Source organism: Mauremys reevesii, linkage group 6, assembly GCF_016161935.1.
Source record: "Mauremys reevesii isolate NIE-2019 linkage group 6, ASM1616193v1, whole genome shotgun sequence".
Lineage (NCBI taxonomy): Eukaryota > Metazoa > Chordata > Testudines > Geoemydidae > Mauremys > Mauremys reevesii.
In genome coordinates, this window is record NC_052628.1 from 76,559,517 (window position 1) to 76,579,299 (window position 19,783).

The window sequence follows — 19,783 nt, forward strand, 5'->3', positions numbered from 1 at the left end:
ATCAAAGAATCTAGTAGCTTACTTAAACTGCCTCCTAACGGCAAACCAGAAGACTGCAATTTCTCTCCTATCAGACTTGAAAGTAAAGTTGTCTTTGCTGGAATAAGTAAAGTTCCCATGTTCTTGTTTCTTTTAATCATATGGTAACAGTAAATCCACACAAATCTTGAAATAAAACTGATATGCATCAGAAGGTTAAAAAAAAGTAATAATTTTAACTGTAAACATATTTCACTACTGTGTACATCTAACACGTGCAATCTACAGTGACACCTCTCAGATGAACAGTTCATGAATTACTAGAACTGTTAAGATTATATATAGCACTAGAGCTATATATACTTAACAGTTTTCCATTACATTGCTTTGAAAAGTCACAAAGTTTTTGCCCTTAACCAATCAACATGTTTACCAAGTAAGCAAACTATTTGTAGAATACCAACAATGTTTGAGTCTCAATTGGATTGGTAAATTAAAGCAAAAATTAAAAACTCTACTGCACTAAAAATATGTAGTCTCCTTTGAGGCTTGGATGTACCCAAGCCCTTCTTTAACAGAAACTGTATGTAGTAGTAATTTCTCAACCGCTTCATCAAATCTGTTGTTATTATGATCACTAGGTTGAGGATAGCCATTTAAAAAAAAACTGTTACTCAATTTTGTAACTGTTGTTCTTCAAGATGTGTTGCTCAGATCCATTCCAATTAGGTGTGTGCGTGCTGTGTGCATGGCCGTCGGAAAGTTTTTCCCCTAGCAGCATCTGTCAGGTTGGCTGTGGAACCCCCTGGAGTGGCACCTCCGTGGCGCTCAATATATGATCCAGCCGACCTGGCGCCCCCTCAGTTCCTTCTTGCCGGCTACTCCAACAGAGGGGAAGGGGGGGCAGGTTTGGAATGGATATGAGCAACACACCTCAAAGAACAACAGTTACAAAGGTAAGTAACCTTTTTTTCTTCTTCGAGTGCTTGCTCATATCGATTCCAATTAGGTGACTCCCAAGTCTTAACTCCGAACCCACCACTTAGGTAAGGAACATTGACTGAAGCACCGCTTTACTGAAAGCCGTATCGTCCCTGTCGTGCTGGACGATGGCGTAGTGCGAGGCAAAGGTATGCACTGAGGACCAAGTCGCTGCCCTGCAGATTTCCTGGATCAGTACCTTGGCCAGGAACACCACTGACGAGGCCTAGGCCCTAGTGGAGTGTGCTTTAAGAGCTTGGGTCAGCACCCCAGCCAGCTCATAGCAAGTGCAGATGCAGGACATGATCTAGGAGGATATTCTTTGAGAGGAGACCGGGAGGCCTTTCATCCAGTCCGCCACTGCAATGAATAGCTCGGTCCATTTCCTGAATGGCTTAATGCGCTCAATGTAGAAAGTGAGGGCTCTGTGGACATCAAGGAAATGCAGCCACTGCTCCCGGGGACCAGAATGAGGCTGCAGGAAAATGTTCTGGCTGGTGTGAAAGGCCAACACCACCTTGGGGAGAAGGCCAGGTGCGGTCTGAGTTGAACCTTATATCTGTGGAAGACCATGTAAGGCGGCTCCAAGGTGAGGGCCTTCAGCTCGGAGATGTGTCTTGCCGACATAATGGCGAGCAGGAAAGCTGTCTTCCAGGAAAGAAACAGGAGGGAGCACGTGGCCAGCAGTTCGAATGGGCCCCCCCTGCCATGAGCCAAGAAAGGACCGGGTTCAGGTCCCAAGCAGGGATGGGCTGCCAGATTTGAAGACATAGACGTCCAAGCCCTTGAGAAAGCGACCAACCATGGGGTTGGGGAACACAGAGCGGTCAGACGCTCCCAGGTGGAAGGCCAAGATGGTAACGAGGTGAACCCTCACAGAGGACGCCGCCACACTTTGCTGCTTCAGGTGCAAGAGGTACTCCAAAATGAGGGGCACTGTTGCCTGGAGGGGGTGTGTGCAGCACTGGTCACACCAACACGAAAAGCATTTCCACTTCGCCAGATACATGGCCCTAGGAGAGGGCTTCCTGTTGCCCAGCAGGACCTGCCTTACTGGGTCCAAACATAGAAGCTCTGTGGGGTTCAGCCATGCAGCTCCCAAGCCATGAGGTGGCGGGACCACAGCTCAGGATGACAGAGGTGACCATGGTCCTGAGTGAGCAGGTTGGGAAGGAGAGGCAACGTGACTGGAACGTCCACCGACAGCTCTAACAGCGTGGTATACCAATGCTGGTGAGGCCAAGCTGGAGCTACCAGAATCACCTTTGCCCCATCTCTGCGGATCTTGAGCAGGACCTCGTGCACGAAGGGGAACGGAGGAAAGGTGTAGAGTAGGCGACCCATCCAGGGAAGCAGAAAAGCACCCATGAGGGAGCCTGGGCTGTGACTCTAGAAGGAGCAGAATGCTGGGCACTTCCTGTTGCTGTGGGTGGCAAACAGGTCAATGTGGGGAAAACCCCACCTCTGGAAAATGGAGTGGATAACATTCGGTTGGAGATACCACTCATGCGAGTGAAAGGATCTGCTGAAGCAATCTGCCACCGTGTTCTGGATCCCAGGAAGAAAGGATGCAACCAGGTAAATGGAGCAGACTATGCAGAATTCCCACAGTCGAATGGCTTCCTGAGGGGAGGAACTTGCTTGTTGATGTAGAACATGGTTGCGGTGTTTTCCATGAGAACCGCCACACAACAACCACGCAGTTGAGCCTGGAAGGCTTGGCAAGGAAGGTGTACCGCCATCAGCTCCCTGACATTGATATGGAGGGAGAGCTCGGCCCACGGCCACAGGCCCTGAGTCTGAAGGTTCCCCAGATGAGCTCCCCACCCCATAGCCGCCGCGTCTGTGACCAGGGACAAGGAAGGCTGGGGGCTGTGGAAGAGGACTCCCTTGCACACCACCCAAGGGTCAAGCAACCAGAGGAGGGAGGTGAGGACACACTCTGGGACGGTGACCACCGAATTCAGGTTGTTGCGCCCAGGGTGATAGACCAAGGCGAGCCATGCTTGCAGCGGCTGGAGTCAGAGCCTTGCGTGCCGAGTCATGTATGTACATGAAGCCATGTGGCCGAGGAGGCTCAGGCTTCCCCTTGCAGCCTCGGCAGGGTAGGAGGATGAAGAGGCCAAGGGTGGGGGAGAGGGTCATCCTGACTCCCCTGCTCCATGGGGGCCCGATGTCCCATGTTGCTGACCGCAGGTGCAGGCTTGGAAACCAGAGTCGGAGGGGGTCCTGAGGTGGGGAGAAGCCCAACATTTCCTCCACACCTCCAGGAGCATGCCGATTAGCTGAGGCTTCCAGCACCTGTGGCCGACTGGGAAGCTCCACACTGTGCACCTTGGGCCTGGTGGTACGTCCACGGGGTCCAGAACAGTCACTGCACCTGCCATGGTCCTGCCCCCACATCAGGGCAGCCACAGTTTGACTGGCGGCAGTCCCGCTCCAAAAACTGCGACACCGTTTCCGAACCCAAAGAATGAGATCAGGACAGGGAAAGCCATGGTGGCGCCGAGCGGAGCTGTGCCAGTGAGCAGCATCGAGGAGGAGAGCAGCGCCGCGAGGCTGGGGAGCAGTGCCGGGACGTGGAGCGGTACCGTTGCCTGGTGCTGCGCTGGGATGGTGAACGGTGCTATGATCGGTGCTAGGTCCGGGACCTGCTCCACAAAATCGACCAGTGGGTGGAGCAGCGCCGTGATCGGAAGCATCGATGCGATCCGGAGCGGTGCCATGAGTATGACCAGCGCCGCGATGGGGAGTGGTGTCAGGGGCGGTACCAGGGCTCAGCCAATGGAGCTGGCAGTGCCAACAGTCAGCTCAACACCAGCTTTCCTCGAGACAGTACCATCCGCTGAGGCACCAGAGGCTTGGCGTGGAGCGAGGAGACCCTGGTGCTGTCATGGCGATGAGGTCCCTTGCAGCCACAAAGATGTCCGGGGTGGAAGGCAGTTGGACTTCCATAACACTGCGGGTTGGGGAGTCCAGCGGCACTGGACTCTACAGTTCCCCCAGCAGGGCCGAAGTCGATGGTGCCGTGTCCACGACCTTCGCTCCTGGGCACTCCCCTCCAGGACACAGCACGGTGGCTGGTTCCAGGGGGGGTGGATCTCTGCAAAGGAGAGCTGTCCTTCTCCAGCTTCCGGAGCCACTTTGGTGCCAGAGAATGGGAGCGGTGCCGGGTCGATGTCGCCGGTTTTGGTGCCGCGGGTCTCGGCCAGAGTCCATCCGTAGTGCTGCTTCCACTATCACCGCCGGGGCACTGCGCACCCAAGAACTTGGTGCTGGGTTCTGCCGCACCGAAGGAGGTTGGGGTCGAAGGGCCGCCTCCATAAGGAGCTACTTCAGGTGAAAGTCCCGCTCCTTCTTAGTCTGGGGATGAAAACCCTTGCAGATCCTGCACTTCTCAGCCTGGTGAGCCTCCCCCAGACACTTTAGACAAGAGACATGAGGGGTCGCCCGTTGGCATGGACTTAGAGCAGGATGTGCAGGGCTTGAATCCTGGGGACCTGGCCATGAGAGCCCCGAAGAAAACAGTCAGGGTGGACCCCCAACCCAATTACCACGAACTACAACAAAAACAAAGGACTACCAACAAAAGCAAACAACAACTATCTAGAATGCTAGGGAGACCTGGAAAACTCGCAGAGCAAGACGCCACAGTTCCAACGACCATCACGGGCGGTAAGAAGGAACTGAGAGGGTGCCAGGTCAGCCACTACAGGGTACTCCACAGCCGATGCAACGGATGCTGCTAGGGGAGAAACTTTCCAAGAGCCATGCACACAGCGTGTGCACACCTAATTGGAATCGATATGAGCAAGCACTCCAAGAGCTATTAGAATATTTTGAACTTTAAAAAAAATAAATCATGATAATACAATTGCTTCCAAATGCTGTACATTCAGTCTTTTCACCTTAATTTTTTTTAAATTTTGGAACAGGATTATTTTCTGCTTTATTCAGTTTATCAGGTAAGCTGGCAAACTGTCTAGTAGAAAGTATGAAGAACAAAGCAGATATGCATGATGTGATGAGCCCAATGACGATGACTCAGCACAGCAGAAATACAACCGGTAGTGCCTCTCTACATCAAACATAGCTAAAATTCTGTGTAGTAAAACCCAGAACTTTGAAACCTTTTTCTTTCTTTACCAGAAAGGCTCCAATCATGATCCATGATCCAATCATGATCCATGTACAAGTCACTAAAAACACAGCACAAAGAGACACTTTACTTTGAGTCAATGATCACCATTTAAGAATGTTCTCAGACACTATCCACTTACCTTCACATTTCTGAGTTGCCTCATTCTGTCTGTGACCAGCAGGACACTTGCATTCATAAGAGCCAACTGTATTAATGCAGTTTCCTCCTGAACAGACCCCTGGTATAGCCTGGCATTCATCAACATCTATAAAGAGAAAACAGTTTGCTTGAAATCAGACATTGCTTGAATTACAGTTGTGATAAACAGATGGACAGCTCCATCTTTGAAAGAATTCTGAAAAATAACCATTATTACCAAACTTCTGCATCTCGTCATGAATTTGGAGACCACTTTGTCTGGCACTGACCCTTACCCATGCTTTATTCTTCTCTCCCCTAAGCTATAAATTGTGATATATTAGATAAGCATGCAACAGGGCCAGCTAGATTTGACAGATTTGTTAGTGTGGAGCTCCACAGCTGTTAATTGTGCTTTACTCCATTTTCATTCTTCCTTTGTAGTTCGTCTATAGTAGATTTCTACTGTGCTTTAACATGCACTATTTCCACTTTAAATTGTGTTTTCTTCCCAACTTCATTACAATATGGTTCAAAAAACATATATCCTGGCAGTGAAATACGAGAACCAACATCATGCCCATAACTTTAGTTATTGCGAGCTCATTCATTGCAAGATTAGGCCAAGTGGGCAAAACCCTTGCTTTTAAAAAAAATAAATTACTTACAGTATATACAATAAGGCATGAGCCAAGAACTTTTCAAAAACATCCATTACAATGCTATACTTTTAAAGTGCAATAGTCCCACACATGTTAAACATTTTCCATATAGATGAAAACATCTTGTATTTCTGTAGTTTACTATCAGCACAGCCCCAATGACTGAATTTGGTACTGCTAGATCAGATGAGTAGTTAAAATAATACAGAGTATCTTACAGAGATCTCTCTGAACTAACCAGTGTAGGCCAGAGCCATATAGAGGAACTCTTTGTACCAAAGAGGGGTGGGGGAAAGAGTATGGAAAGCAGGCTTCAGCCTAATGCAGGATGTATACATTCAGATACTTAGCCTCTCATAAGCTCTCACGGCTCTCCTTTCAAAAGTTCATTTAAACTACAGTGCTATGAAATTTTGGAGTTGTATGTTTATTAATTCCTTCACAATAAATAATTTGATTAAGTGCCCAAAGGCTCCGCTCCACTTCTGTGAACTCTGGGGAGTCAAAACCTACAGATTCTAGCTGTGTGGAGGCCTTTCCATTATGTGGTACCTTTGTCTCCAAAAATCTCAGACACTCCTCTATGGGAGCTCAAAAAACATCCATATTTGTAGGTTTAGAGAAGGCAGTCTGGATCAGGGTTGGGGCAACTGTGCTGCTCCCCAGCTCCTTGCTGACAGCGCAATGAAAAGGAAACCGAGTCCAAACCTGTTTCCTAGCCCATACGTGGGCATAACCGACATACAGAACACTTAGTGATTATAAAAGAGGTTGGAATTGGAAAAACAAACTGCTTTATTCTTTCAAAAAAAAACCAAACAAACAGATAAAGCAGATGTAAAAGCAGTGCAAATTTCTTCACTCTGCATCAGCAAAGTACTATGCCCCAACCTTGTTCAAGTTCAAAAGTTAGAGGGTATTCCTTTGTCTACAGTCATAGATTAAGGTCAGATACCCACAGTTGGCTTTAGCATTTTTGGGTGGGCCTGCCCTGTCCTGCCCTCCAATTCTGATCACTCCACTATGCAAAGGACTGGTTTTAGGATTTTAATGAGGGCATTCTAGATAATCCTTTTTGTCACCATAAATCTTCACACTACCACCAGCCTCCTCATCTGAAGAAGAGGTGGAGCCCAGCTGCTTCTACTACTTATCAATTTTTTTAAAAATATCAAGAACAATTTTTCATACAAGCAATAACAGTGAGGGCCACTAGGCCTCCAGGCACCAAAGAGCTTTATGTGCATTGGGGTGAGTTTTAGATTACTCCTTCAATTATTTAAATATAGAATCCAGAGTAGCCAGCAATATTAAAAGCACACTGTCTACTTAAAAGTAACACTTGCATCTAAAACTTCCTTTATCGATTAATGTTAAAAGAACCCTTTAGGATTATTATAACTGCAAGGATTTGGGGGAAAATATTTTTCACTATTTTTTTGTTGGTTTAGTTTGCATATTAACAGCACTCAGTGCACAGTCACTTCCCTGTTTCCCATACACAGTCAGCCAGCCGGCCTGCCTCCTATTCAGTTTGTGGGGGGGAGGATTCTTGTTTTGTTATTTTTGGTTCGTGTTGTTTAAATCAAGCACTAGGAAGATAAAACTATTTTAAAAAAGAAAAAAAAGTGGTTCCAAAAGCATCTACTTTTCCCTCATTCTTTCTTTCACATTGACATACATATTATTGGGCTTTGACTCGCCTCTACCCCTACTCTTTCCAGTGATGCACTACCAATATTTTAACAAAGACTCATCCTTTCCCACCCAGCCAAAAAAACAAACAAAATAAAAAACCTCAGCCTCGAGACCCCAGTTTTCTGTGTTGTAGATAAATAGGGTGACTGATTTGGGGATCTATTCATCTGGTTTACCATTTAAGCAAAAGCAATTTGTCATTACCAAGAAAGGAGGCAACACTGCTTGGCAAACAAACTTATTTTAAGTACATTTGCTGGAAGTGTTTATACTTTTTTCCTGTAACTATCTTGAGTTTATTTCACACAGCAGTGTGCAAATACATCATTTAGATCGTGCATGTGCTGAAGCTCTTATAAACGAAGGGGGTTCCAGCACATCCTTCCTAGGAACATTCTTTTCTAAAAAACATCACTTAGTGCAATCAGATCTAAAGTAACTCCTCACTTAAAGTCGTCCCGGTTAATGTTGTTTCGTTGTTATGTTGCTGATCAATTAGGGAACATGCTCATTTAAAGTTGTGCAATGCTTCCTTATAACGTTTGGCAGCCGCCTGCTTTGTCCACTGCTTGCAGGAAGAGTGGCCATTGCAGCTAGCTGGTGGGGGCTTGAAACCAGGGTGGATTGGCAGCGCCTCATCAGCTTCCTGCTCCCCTAAGTTCCCTGTGCGGCAGCCGCCCAGCAGGCTATCAATTGCCAGCAGTTCAGCTGTCCCTCCCCTCACTACCATGTGCTGCTCCTGCCCTCTGCCTTGGAGCTGCTCCCCAGAGCCTCCTGCTTGCTGTGCAGGGGAGGGGAGAAGAGGGGGACTAATGTCAGGGTATCCCCCTCCCCCCTACTCCTTCCCCTCCACTTACCCCGTTCTCCATATACAGAAGAAGGGGGGGATACATAATAGGGCTCAGGAGGAGAGAGCTGGCTGCAACTGCTGTCTCAACTTCCTGATCTTTTTAAAGACAATGTACTTATAATGTGGTGTCAACGTACTTAAAGGGGCAATGCGCATCTCTCTCTCTCACACAGGGTGTGTGCCATGCTGTCTCCCCTCCCTCCATTCGTGCTACCTTGCAGAGTGTGAGGCTACATTGACAACGTGTTAACCCTTGAGGGCTCAGCCAATTGCATTTAGCAGTAGGGCATTCCCTGGGAAATATCCCACGCTCTTCCACCCTCTAACTTCACCACCTCAACCACACTTCACAATCATCATTGCTGTGTACAGTATTGAAGTGTTTACAACTTATAGAGTGTGTGTGTGTGTGTGTGTGTGTGTGTGTTGTCTGGTGAAAAAAATTCCATGGAACCCAACCCCCCACCCCCATTTATATCAGGGCCGCCCAGAGGGGGGGGGCAAGAGGGGCAATTTGCCCCAGGCCCCGAGCCCCACAGGGGCCCCCACCAGAGTTTTTCGGGGCCCCTGGAGCGGGGTCCCTCACTCGCTCCGGGGTGCCCGGCAAACTCTTGCGGTGCCGGGCGCAGGAGCTTCTTCGCTCCCGGTCTTCACTGGCGGGGGGTCCTTCCGCTCCGGGGCGGAAGGACCCCCGCAGCGACTAATTACCGCCAAGATGGAGTGGGACTCGCCGCCGGTTCAGCCTGGTCTCGGCGGTAATTCGGCGCGGGGGCCCTTCCTTCCGGGACCCGCCGCCGAAGTGCCCTGAAGACCCGCGGCGGGGGGGCCCCCCGCCGCCGCATTACCGCCGAAGACCGGGCTGAACTTCGGCGGCGGGTCCCGCTTCGGTGGTAACTCGGCGGCGGGGGGTCCCCGCCGCGGGTCTTCGGGGCACTTCGGCGGAGGGTCCAGGAACGGAAGGGCCCCCCCACCGCCGAAGACCCCAGGCCCCCGGAATCCTCTGGGCGGCCCTGATTTATATTAATTCTTATGGGGAAACTGGATTCGCTTACCATCATTTTGCTTAAAGTCGCATTTTTCAGGAACATAACTACAATGTTAAGCGAGGAGTTACTTTATTTGGAATTCAAAATTGTCCCTTCTAATCGTGAGGCCAGGGAAGTCAGACCTGGCAGGTCTGATTTAGCAGTATCCAGCGAGAAGGTAAGTTCCTCTCATACCAAACCCACCCAATAGCCCCCTCCAGCACATATTTATTGTATATGGCCTTTGAATCTCTTGCCTCAAAATGAACTGAAGATGCTGAATATAAATGCACCCCGTCAGTTATTGCTGCTTGTTTAACTTATGCTACCTCAGCAAAGTTGTGGTTAAAAAGCAGATTAATTTGAAAATAGCAATATCTGAGTTTACTGGTGGCCTTCGCATAGATGATCTCTGTTTGAATCTCATAAGAGTACACTTCACTGCCTTATAACCAAAGATATTAAGTAATTATAAATTAATTGCAGTAGCAGCAGGAAATGAATAAGTTCCAGAGACAGAAACGGTTTCTCTCTGGCCTTGAACAAAGTTTTAGAATTCAAGTAATTCCATTAATTACAACTTTAATCCATATGGTTTGGAAAAAAATCCATTATTTTTTAAAGGGGAGGAAAGACAGACCACCTCGGGGATGGTGATTTTACACAGCCCACTGCTCTACAAAGAAGGAAACACGTCCAATGAAGAAATATGAATATAGTCTTGCTAAGTGAGGTACTGATCCTGCAAAGCCTCAATCACATGAGCTGGCTTACATGTTCAACAACTTCTAGGAAAGATGTTAATCCAAACATGTGCGTGGGGGATAGGTGTTATATTTTCACTGTAAGGGAATTGTTTAAAATCATTTTTAATATAAAGTGAATGAATACATTAAGCACCATTGTTAGTTAAAAGAAATACAACCTAGAGGGCTAATCCTGTAAGTAGTTCCTTTTTCTGGGAGTAGCTCAAGTCAATGAAACTACTACTTGTGTCTCACATTACACAACCCCCTCCCCTCGCTCATCCAAATAAGGGTTTTTAGAATTATGCTATTAGCCTTTTGGAATTTGGAAAGACTAGAGAGCAAAGTTAATACAATATATTCTTAAAATGGCTTCTTCAGTGAATTACTTTCTGAATACCATTTTCAGCCACAGGAATCATTTGTCTGCATACACTACGATTTTGTGATCAAATAGACAGGGGATTAAATAGACAGGTGGTTTGGGTGTTTTTGTTCTACCTTGTCAGCCAGGTTTAACTATACCTCAATTTCAACATTATTCATTCCCGAACTGTTCATACTTCTGAGGGCCAAATGAATAAAAAGCATTCTTAGTGCCATAAACACAAAATTAAATGAATTATCCTTTAGGCACGGTTGTATATACCAAGAGATTCAATATGCTAAAGATTTGGTAGAATGTTTCCATGTGTTCATGGGTCTGAAAATATCTGGCAAGTGAAAAAAGGTTCTTTGCTTTTTCCAGACAGTTTTCTGAGTAAGTGGTAACCGCCTGCAGGATTTGCATTGCTAACTTTACACATGCACCTTGAAAACCTAGCCAACTTCGGCCTCTCTCTGATGAGTGGACAGTTTCTCAGAGAACCTTAAAGATAAAAAAAAGTTTAGGGAAATGGAGACTCTGTCAAATATACTTAGAGAAATTCTGTCAGATAGTATAGACCCTAAATTTAGGGGAAGCTTGGTTTGGTTGGTTTTTTTTTTTTAAACAAAAAAGTTTTACTAAACAGAAACATTCTCCTGAATGTTATATTTTAATTTAAATGAAAATAGATGTGTTTATTTTTTTATTAACTCGGTGCATGAGAACCAGAAAGCTAAATGGCCTAGAATACAGTTGAAAGGACTAGCCTTTTCTGTGTGCCCTAGATGAGTAAAATAATGCAAAAGTAATAATCAGCAGAAATGGTGAAAAATCACATTAGTTTTTTTTCTTGTTTTAATAATTTAAAGGTATTATCAGTTACTAGGGGTCTGATCCTGAGAGTTATGGCATTGACTTCAATGGGAGCCAGATGGAGTCCCAGGTAAGGGGACATCTGTTTTAAGAGAGTCACTTTAACACACACAGTAGATCTTCAGAACTGACCTATCAGGAAAATAATATCGGTTGTTTTTCCATCATGAATTTTAAGTTTTTATGTATTCTGCCATCTCTGACTGGATGTATTCTTACTATATCATTTCTCAGCATATCATCTCCTGCAGCTCTGTCCCATTTTCATAAGAACAATGGGCAGTAGGAGGGAAGATGTTTGGGAAAACCCTTGAGATTGGATTAGCCACTCAGTAGTGGGGCGAAGATGTAGGAGCTCCCTATTTCCTTTCTCTGGTGCTAAGAATCACTGTCTGAAGAGGAAAGGGAGTAGCTAAAAAATGGACTGTTAAGGAATGTTGGGAGGATCTGAGAAATTTTCCAGCATGGGATTCCTGCCACTACCTTGCTGCACAGCCATGTAGTAATGGCAAGAAAGTATTTTCAACTAAGATTGTCTCGTCTGAATACTTTGAGATGATGGACTGTCTGATCTCTTGGGAATATGACAAGTGTCATTTCTATCTTCTCCTGAATTAAAAATCAGTCATAAAGCCTATTGCTGAAGCAAAAAGAACTGCTATGGGGAGATTTAAAGATCTGGGTTATTTTTAAATTCCTCTTTAGGTTGCCATGGTATCGTTAATGAATGAATAAATAAATCTATAGCATTCTACTTGCTCTGCAAACATAACTGATTAATCCACAAAAAATGCCAGCCATCCAGCTGAGTACCTCTCCTAGACCTGAAAAAGAACTCTGTGTAGCTCAAAAACCTGTCACTTTCACCAACAGAAGTTGGTCCAATAAAATATATTACCTCATCCACCTTGTCTCTCTAGCCAGCCAGCTAGGCTTTTATCCCTATTTACAGGCATAAAGAAGTGAAATGAATGGCCCTGCGAGCCGTCAGCCTCCACCCCAAACCCCACTTTGCCTCCAGAATTTATTATATTAAATATATAAAAAAATATGAAAAAGTGGTGATTTAATTTATAAGGGGTCGCACCTAGAGGTTTGCTGTGGGAAAGGGGTCACCAGTACAAAAGTTTGAGAACCACTGCTCTAGGGTGCTGCCTAGGGGTGAGGGTAAGCACCTCTCATCCCAGAAGTCCTTCGCTGGATGTAGACATTTGAGTTGGCTTGCAGTGTGGGGTGTGGGCCTCCAGCTGTAAAGCTTGAGAAACAACTCTCCTGGATGCAATAGGAGTTCAAATGAAAAAGGTAAACAAAATAATCTTGCAGCCTACAAAGCAGTCCGGGCTCACCTGGCTGTTCCCTGCAAGGCAAAAGGAAACAGACTCTGTGCAGGGGTATGGGTTCCTAACCCCTTGTGTGACTGAGGGACCACAGGTGAGTACCCCGAGCTTTAAAAAGGAAAACAAAATAAAGATGATCCCTCTGCCTCTTCAAAGGCTCCAGGCAGGGGCAGGCAGCAGAGGCTCTTTAAGCAGCTTTCCAAGTAAGCAACTCCTGCTTTGTGGAGCTAGAGAGCTTCCCTCTGAATGCCACCTGGTATTGGGTTTGAATCCTCACTTTTAAGGATTCACCCACTCCAGGCTGGACAGGCCTCTTAGATGTGCTGGGCTGAGGCTGACTGTGCCCAGAGGAGCTCTTTAACCCCCTTTCCTGGCTGGGATGGGAAGCTGTCTCACCCCACATTATCAATAAGGGTAAGTCTACACTGCAATTAAAAACCCACAGCGGGCCTGTGCCAGCTGACTTGGGCTAAGGGGCTCTTTAATTGCAGTATAGACTTTTGGGCTGGGCTGGAGCCACCTCTCTGGCCAGGTTCCATGAAGCCCCTGCAATCAGGTTCCTCGGGTCCTGGTGCACAATGCATCTTTAGGGCTTAACCCCTTCCTGCCCATGCTGTAGCCAGAGGCAGCTGGCTTATGTCCCTGGCCATCAGCAGCCTGGAGATGTTAGCTGCCTTTCAACACTGCATGGGCAGGAAGGGACAATCTGCTTCCAGCCACAAGGTGGAGGGGAAAGAGATGAGCTCTATGAAGACATGGGCCAGGTCATCCCTTCCTCACCTCCTCCTCCTCCCCTGCAGCTGGAAGCAGCTCCCATCCCTTCCCTCCTGCACAGTGCCAAAAGGCTGCTGCTGGCCACATTTTGGTGTGAAGTCTGGCAGAAATCTGGGTGGGGAGAGGGCATATATAACCCTGTGTATCCCCCCACATGTTGCCTTGGGAAGATGTGGCACGGGTACCAGGAGAGGTGGGTCCATCCAGGAGGCCCAGCCAGGCATGGAGGGTGGAGAGCAGCAGGCAGGGAGGGTCAGGTTGGTCGGTCACCCCCGTGTAAGAGAGGTGTAAGGGAGCGTGTGGGTGTGTGTCAGCTCTCCCTGTGAGTGTGGGTGTGGGTGTGTGTCACCTCTCCGTGTGTGTGTGTGTGTGTGTGTGTGTCACCCCTCCCTGTGTGAACCGTAAAGCCTTAAAGATAAGAAGGTAAACAAAAAAACCCCAACTATGCAGTATTTTTTTTTTAACAGGGGCTCAATCAACTTGATGTTAATTTGAATTGTTCTACTGCATATTTTGGTTGATTGCCATTGAACTCACTTGAATACAAGTAATTTTACCAGGTATCCTGTATCCAGGTGTCCTGTATTTAGCATAGGGAAATATGGTCACCCTACCCCTTATCCTTCTCTTTACTAAGCTAAATAGATGAGCTCCTTGAGTCTATCACTTGAAGGCAAGTTTCCTAATCCTTTAATCATTCTATTGGCTCTTGAACCCTCTCCAAATTTAGCAACATCCTTCTTGAAATTGTGGACACCAGAACTGGACACAGTATTCCAGCAGCACTTGCACTAATGCCAAATACAGAAATAAAATAACCTTTCTACACCTACTTGAAATTTCCCAGTTTATGCATCCAAGAATCACATGAGTCCTTTTGGCTACAGCATCAAACTGAAAGCTCATAGTCAGCTGATCATCCACCAGGACCCTCAAGTATTTTTCAGAGCCACTGTTTCCCAGAAGAGATTTCCCCATCCTATAAATATGGTCTACATTCTTTGTCCTAGATGTGTGTGTTTACATTTAGCATATACAAACAAGTTACATGGCCAGTTCTGCAGTATTACAGGATACATTTCCTGAGCCCATTATTCTAATATTAGCTATAATATCCCCAAATATCACCAGATGGGGCTTTTCTGAATCTCTGTGAATGCAGAATTTAGTCTAAAAATTCCCCATCATTTATATACTTTCCTTTAGGTCATAGAGGAATCTTAAAAAGAACAGGAGTACTTGTGGCACCTTAGAGACTAACAAATTTATTTTAGCATGATACATGTGGTACAAGGTGCCACAAGTACTCCTGTTCTTTTTGCGGATACAGACTAACACAGCTGCTACTCTGAAAAGAGGAATCTTAGTGAATTTTTCATCCCAGCATTTAGATACAGAATTCTCCAGTGCTATAGGGATGCCCTAATGATGCGCTGACTGAAGTATTTATATTGGACTACTGGTATTTAGCGAAAAGAGTTCTCCTAGTTATAATCATTCTCTCTCGTACTGTGTTAGGCATTCTCTCAGTTACATTTGGGGATCTGTCTGTACAGAGACCACTGTAACCAAACCATGTTTTCTGAAAAGGCTTTGGGAAATTGTAAGACTTAAAAGATATTGAAGCTCACAGGCAGATCAGTGCATGTCGATGATTTTGAGATTCCCAAGTAAGAAACTTCCCCAATGTCTTTAATAGGCTATGCCCATTTATGCTATTGTTACAAAAAGTAAAAGTGCATATAATGGTTATAATAATCCATGAAAGAAAGAGCAGATTGTGTCATCATCTTCTAGGTGCTGCATACTGACTGTAGGGTTTGAGGATTTCATTGGAGACGTACATATTTCAGTGACACAAAATCTGAAGCCCAATTCACAATCCCAAGCACAGGAATAACCCCCGTTTTCTAAACATGGCAATGTGCCATTACCACATACTACAAGCAGAGTTGTTAAACACTTTATATCCAATGCAATAAGCATTCAGAGTGGGTTGTCAGATTGTAACCATGCATGTATTGTAATAACAGTTGATTTCAGATCTGACAATGAGCCAGACCTCACTCTATCTGTGGATGCTTGCCCAGTCAGAAAGAGAGATTGCCTTGGGGTCCTAGAACACTGACAGCAAACAAGATTCTGTATTATGTGTGTCTTGTGGCCAAACTAGAGAAAATGTACAGAAGTTATGTGCTCTGGAGAGTATTTCTGCCAACTTGGCTGCTAGGGATCCCAGGAAAAGTACTGAAACAACAGTACATATCTCAACTTGAGACCACCACCACCTATGCAACAGAAAGGAAGTAACCTCCTAATGATTTGGAATTTCTGCTATCCTTAGCCATTTCATTCTACATGCAGTTTGTTTAAGAATTCAATCAAAGGAAGAGACAGAGAGCGGGCAAGACAAACTTTCTTGATATGTCTGCCTTCACCATCATATATATGAGGTCATATGGGAGTGGAACAATCAGTCACTGATTGCTAGAGAAAAGGCAGAAGGGGATGGTGCATCAGACAAGGAGTCTGACAGGTCTTCTCAGTTCTTAGACCATTCCTTACCAAAGACACCGGGGGCTGCTGCCCATTCACAAAGCAGTGTTCCTGGTACCACATCCGCTAATACAGTCTTCAGCCTTTGCACCCAACTGATTGACAAACCACAAGTGGCTCCAACTACATGATCTGTGTGTCCCCAAGGTTGTGCAAATAGGTAAGTAAATAATAAATAGCAAAGATAAAGAACTAGGACCCCAACCACCACTTTACAAAGCAAACTGCTCAACAGTAACAGAGGCCATCAGTTCTTTTTCTAGACATAACTCAAAGTACATGGGCAATGCGGGGGTAGAGATAGCTCAGTGGTTTGCACATTGGCCTGCAAAACCCAGGGTTTAGTGCTCAATCCATGAGGGGGCCATTTAGGGATCTGGGCAAAAATCTGTCTGGGGATTGGTCCAGCTCTGAGCAGGGAGTTGGACTAACTGATCTCCTGAGGTCCCTTCCAACCCTGATATTCTATGATTTTTACTTTAATCAAAGGCCAGAGCAAGAGACTCAGGTTCAGTAACTAGCATTATATCATACCTGGTGGATGTGAGACACAGCCCCTGTCTCACTCTCTTGGTATGGTCTTTTGGTTTGTATTCATTTTTTTCCATACCACTAGTTTCATTATTAGGTACATGTATCCCAGCTAAAACTTTGGCGTTTCCACGATTATTAGAATTTTGTGAATAACAGCAATCATATTATATTTTTTCTGTGTTTTTTTTCTGTGTTTATTATTTCATAGATTCATGGAATCTCCAAATCTTTGAAATAACAAACATTGCAAAAAAAAAAAACCCAGTAATTTGGTTTTAGGTGGATATGTGCTTTTCTAGACAACATTCACGATGCAGTAACCATGCACAGCCAAACCAAAAGGCTTACCTTGACATGCTCCATTGCGGATGTTAGGTATGAAGCCACGACGACATGGCTGAGGCTGGGCAGGACACATCTCACAGGGATGGCCCCACGCACGTCCAATGGTTGCACAACAAAGAGTCTTTGTGCAAACAATGCCAGTCAGCTGGCCCTGACACATCTGGTTGTTGACCTGAGTGAAACAGGGGCCTGTTCTATAATCTGGAAAAGAAGAATGGAAAAATGGAATGTCTGATGCAAACGCAATGTTGCCTCCACTAACTGACCCAAATAATACAGAGGGAATACATTTTTTTTCCAACAGATATCAATGTAAAGAAAATACCAGCAAATCTTTGACATTTAAATCATGGTCTTGCATGCAGATGTAGTAGTATACCTTCCACAAAAAGCACTAATTTTTGTAAAGATAAATAAATAAGTCAGTTCAAGATTTTGGCTATTATTGAGAAAGATGCTGGAAGATGAAGGGAGCTCATCCCCCAAAACTGAGCTTTGAGGTGATCAAATGAACACAGTCAACTTGTGGAACTCCTTGCATGAGGAGGTTGTGAAGGCTAGGACTATAACACAATTTAAAAGAGAACTGGATACATTCATGGAGGTTAAGTCCATTAATGGATATTACCCAGGATGGGTAAGGAATGGTGTCCCCAGCCTCTGTTTGTCAGAGGGTGGAGATGAATGGCAGGAGAGAGATCACTTGATCATTACCTATTAGGTTCACTCCCTCTGGGGCACCTTGCATTGGCCACTGTCGGTAGACAGGATAGTGGACTAGATGGGCCTTTGGTCTAACCCAGTACGGCCGTTCTTATGTTCTTATCAGCTGTAAAATTAATACTGTAATATATGAAAAGCTAAAAATAAAAAAAATACATAAACTAATCATTTTATTAACTCCTGGGAGATCTGGGAATTTGGATTTCCTGTTGCTGAGCAAATTCATTACAATTTACCAGAGGAAAATCCAGACCACTGGTACCAATGGGTTCATTTCAGCTCAAATGAGGCCATGCAAGAAACAGTCACACAGCTAGCATTCTATTTGCAATGCTTAGTACAAACTAGTGACTTAACTGCATGCTTCTCACAGAATGCAAACTAGTTTATCATTTATTTTCAAATAGAAGTGATAGGGAAATGGAACTCGTACATGCTATGCTGATGAACTACTGGAAAAAACAAGCATTTACAAATATGCAATTACAGATGTCACATCAAGTTGGTGAATTACAACATTTAGTAAAGAAAGTGTAACCCCCTCATTTTAAATCCCACTTGTTTGTTATGATTTGCATAACCATGTCTTCACAATTTGTGATTTATGGATAAGAATTCAATATTTATATGATCTATCACAGCCAGATATATAACTTTATGCAACTAGCATATTCTTCCATGATAGAATGTTTCCTTTTTCATATAGCAATGGTCAATTGGGATATTTTCCCCATAATATATACCCTGTATTATTTTGATTTTTCTAGAAATTAAGCCATGGCACATTTCATTTTGAGATTATTTTAGATTACTACTGATCTTCATTGTACCTTACATTTAACAAGTAAAAGCAGAGACACAGATTCTCAGGTATGGCTGAGCTGTGATGAGTACAGGACTGAAGAGTGGAGGAAATGTGGCTCAAAGCCACCCTTCCATTCCCCTTATCCTTGTAGCACTCAATGTAACTCAGAGCTGCTTCAGGACTGTTCAAATTTATGTTGATTTACAACAACCCTCTAGGAGTCATTCCAGATCAACAGAAAGCAACAGTAATTTGTCCATACACACTGTGGCACATCCCTTAGGCTGCGCTGCTGAAAGAGGGTGCCAGCTGATTATGCCAGCCCAGGATTCCCCCACAACAGAGGTATTCTCAGCTGCCCACTCACAATGACTTTACATTTCCTTCGCACCAAGGATCAGGCTCAGATGGTTTACATTGTGATTAGCCCCATTCACTTCACTGTGTGTATTCACAGTGCATAAAGTTAAATGTGTGCCTAAGTCTTTGCAGAATCAGGGTCTAAATTATTAAGAAAAAAGTCTGTGAGGTTAGAGGATTTCCATCCACTTAGATAGTCTCAAGTGAATAACTATACTGAAATATTAAGGCTTTTGTGCTTTCCCCGTCTCCTCTTCAATATTCAAAATACACAGAGCAACATTTTTTGCTACAGTACCTACATTATCTAAAGGAAGTGCTATAGTATCAGCTCCACAACGGAGGGCCAAGGTTCTTCCCTGTCAAACCAATGACTGTTGCATTTTCTTTAAAATGTACAGAAATTATATATCTCATTGATGATTGATAAGAGAAGACAGTGACCTTGTCACACAACAGACTCATTCAGGAATGACTAATATTTGAAATATGAACAAATTCCATAAATCCCATTAGGGATTTCGGTACCATGAACTCATTGTGAATCTTGCCTGAATTTTAATTAAAGGCTAAGGATTAGGAAAGAGCTCTATCATATGTTACCATTGTGCACTCCCTTCATGAAAGTTTGTGCAGGTGTCATGCAGCTTGAGGGGAATATCATATGGTACTTTGCTTTCAGCTTTCAAATCACTGTCGATGGTCAGGTTACTTTGAGAAAATACAGAAGAAAAACAGATTTGTTCAGAAAATAAGAATGTAAAGACATGGGGTGAAATCCTGGCCCCATTAAAGTCAATGGGAGTTTTGCCATTAACTTCAATGGAGCCAGGATTTCACCAGTGGAAAATAATATGCTCTTTAACAAAGACTGGTATTGCAATTAATT

At 44.8% G+C, this 19,783-nt stretch overlaps 1 protein-coding gene across 2 annotated transcripts in view; it reads right to left on the reverse strand.

Moving 5' to 3' along the window:
- The window catches only part of FBN2 (fibrillin 2), a 245,391-nt gene that overhangs the window by 174,476 nt on the left and 51,132 nt on the right, over positions 1-19,783 (reverse strand). For both annotated transcript variants that reach the window (XM_039544388.1, XM_039544389.1), the window contains exons 6-7: positions 17,010-17,207; positions 5,241-5,366 (exon numbers count right to left, since the gene is read on the reverse strand). In XM_039544388.1, coding sequence (XP_039400322.1) covers positions 5,241-5,366; positions 17,010-17,207 — 324 coding nt within the window. The remainder of the gene's footprint in view (positions 1-5,240; positions 5,367-17,009; positions 17,208-19,783) is intronic.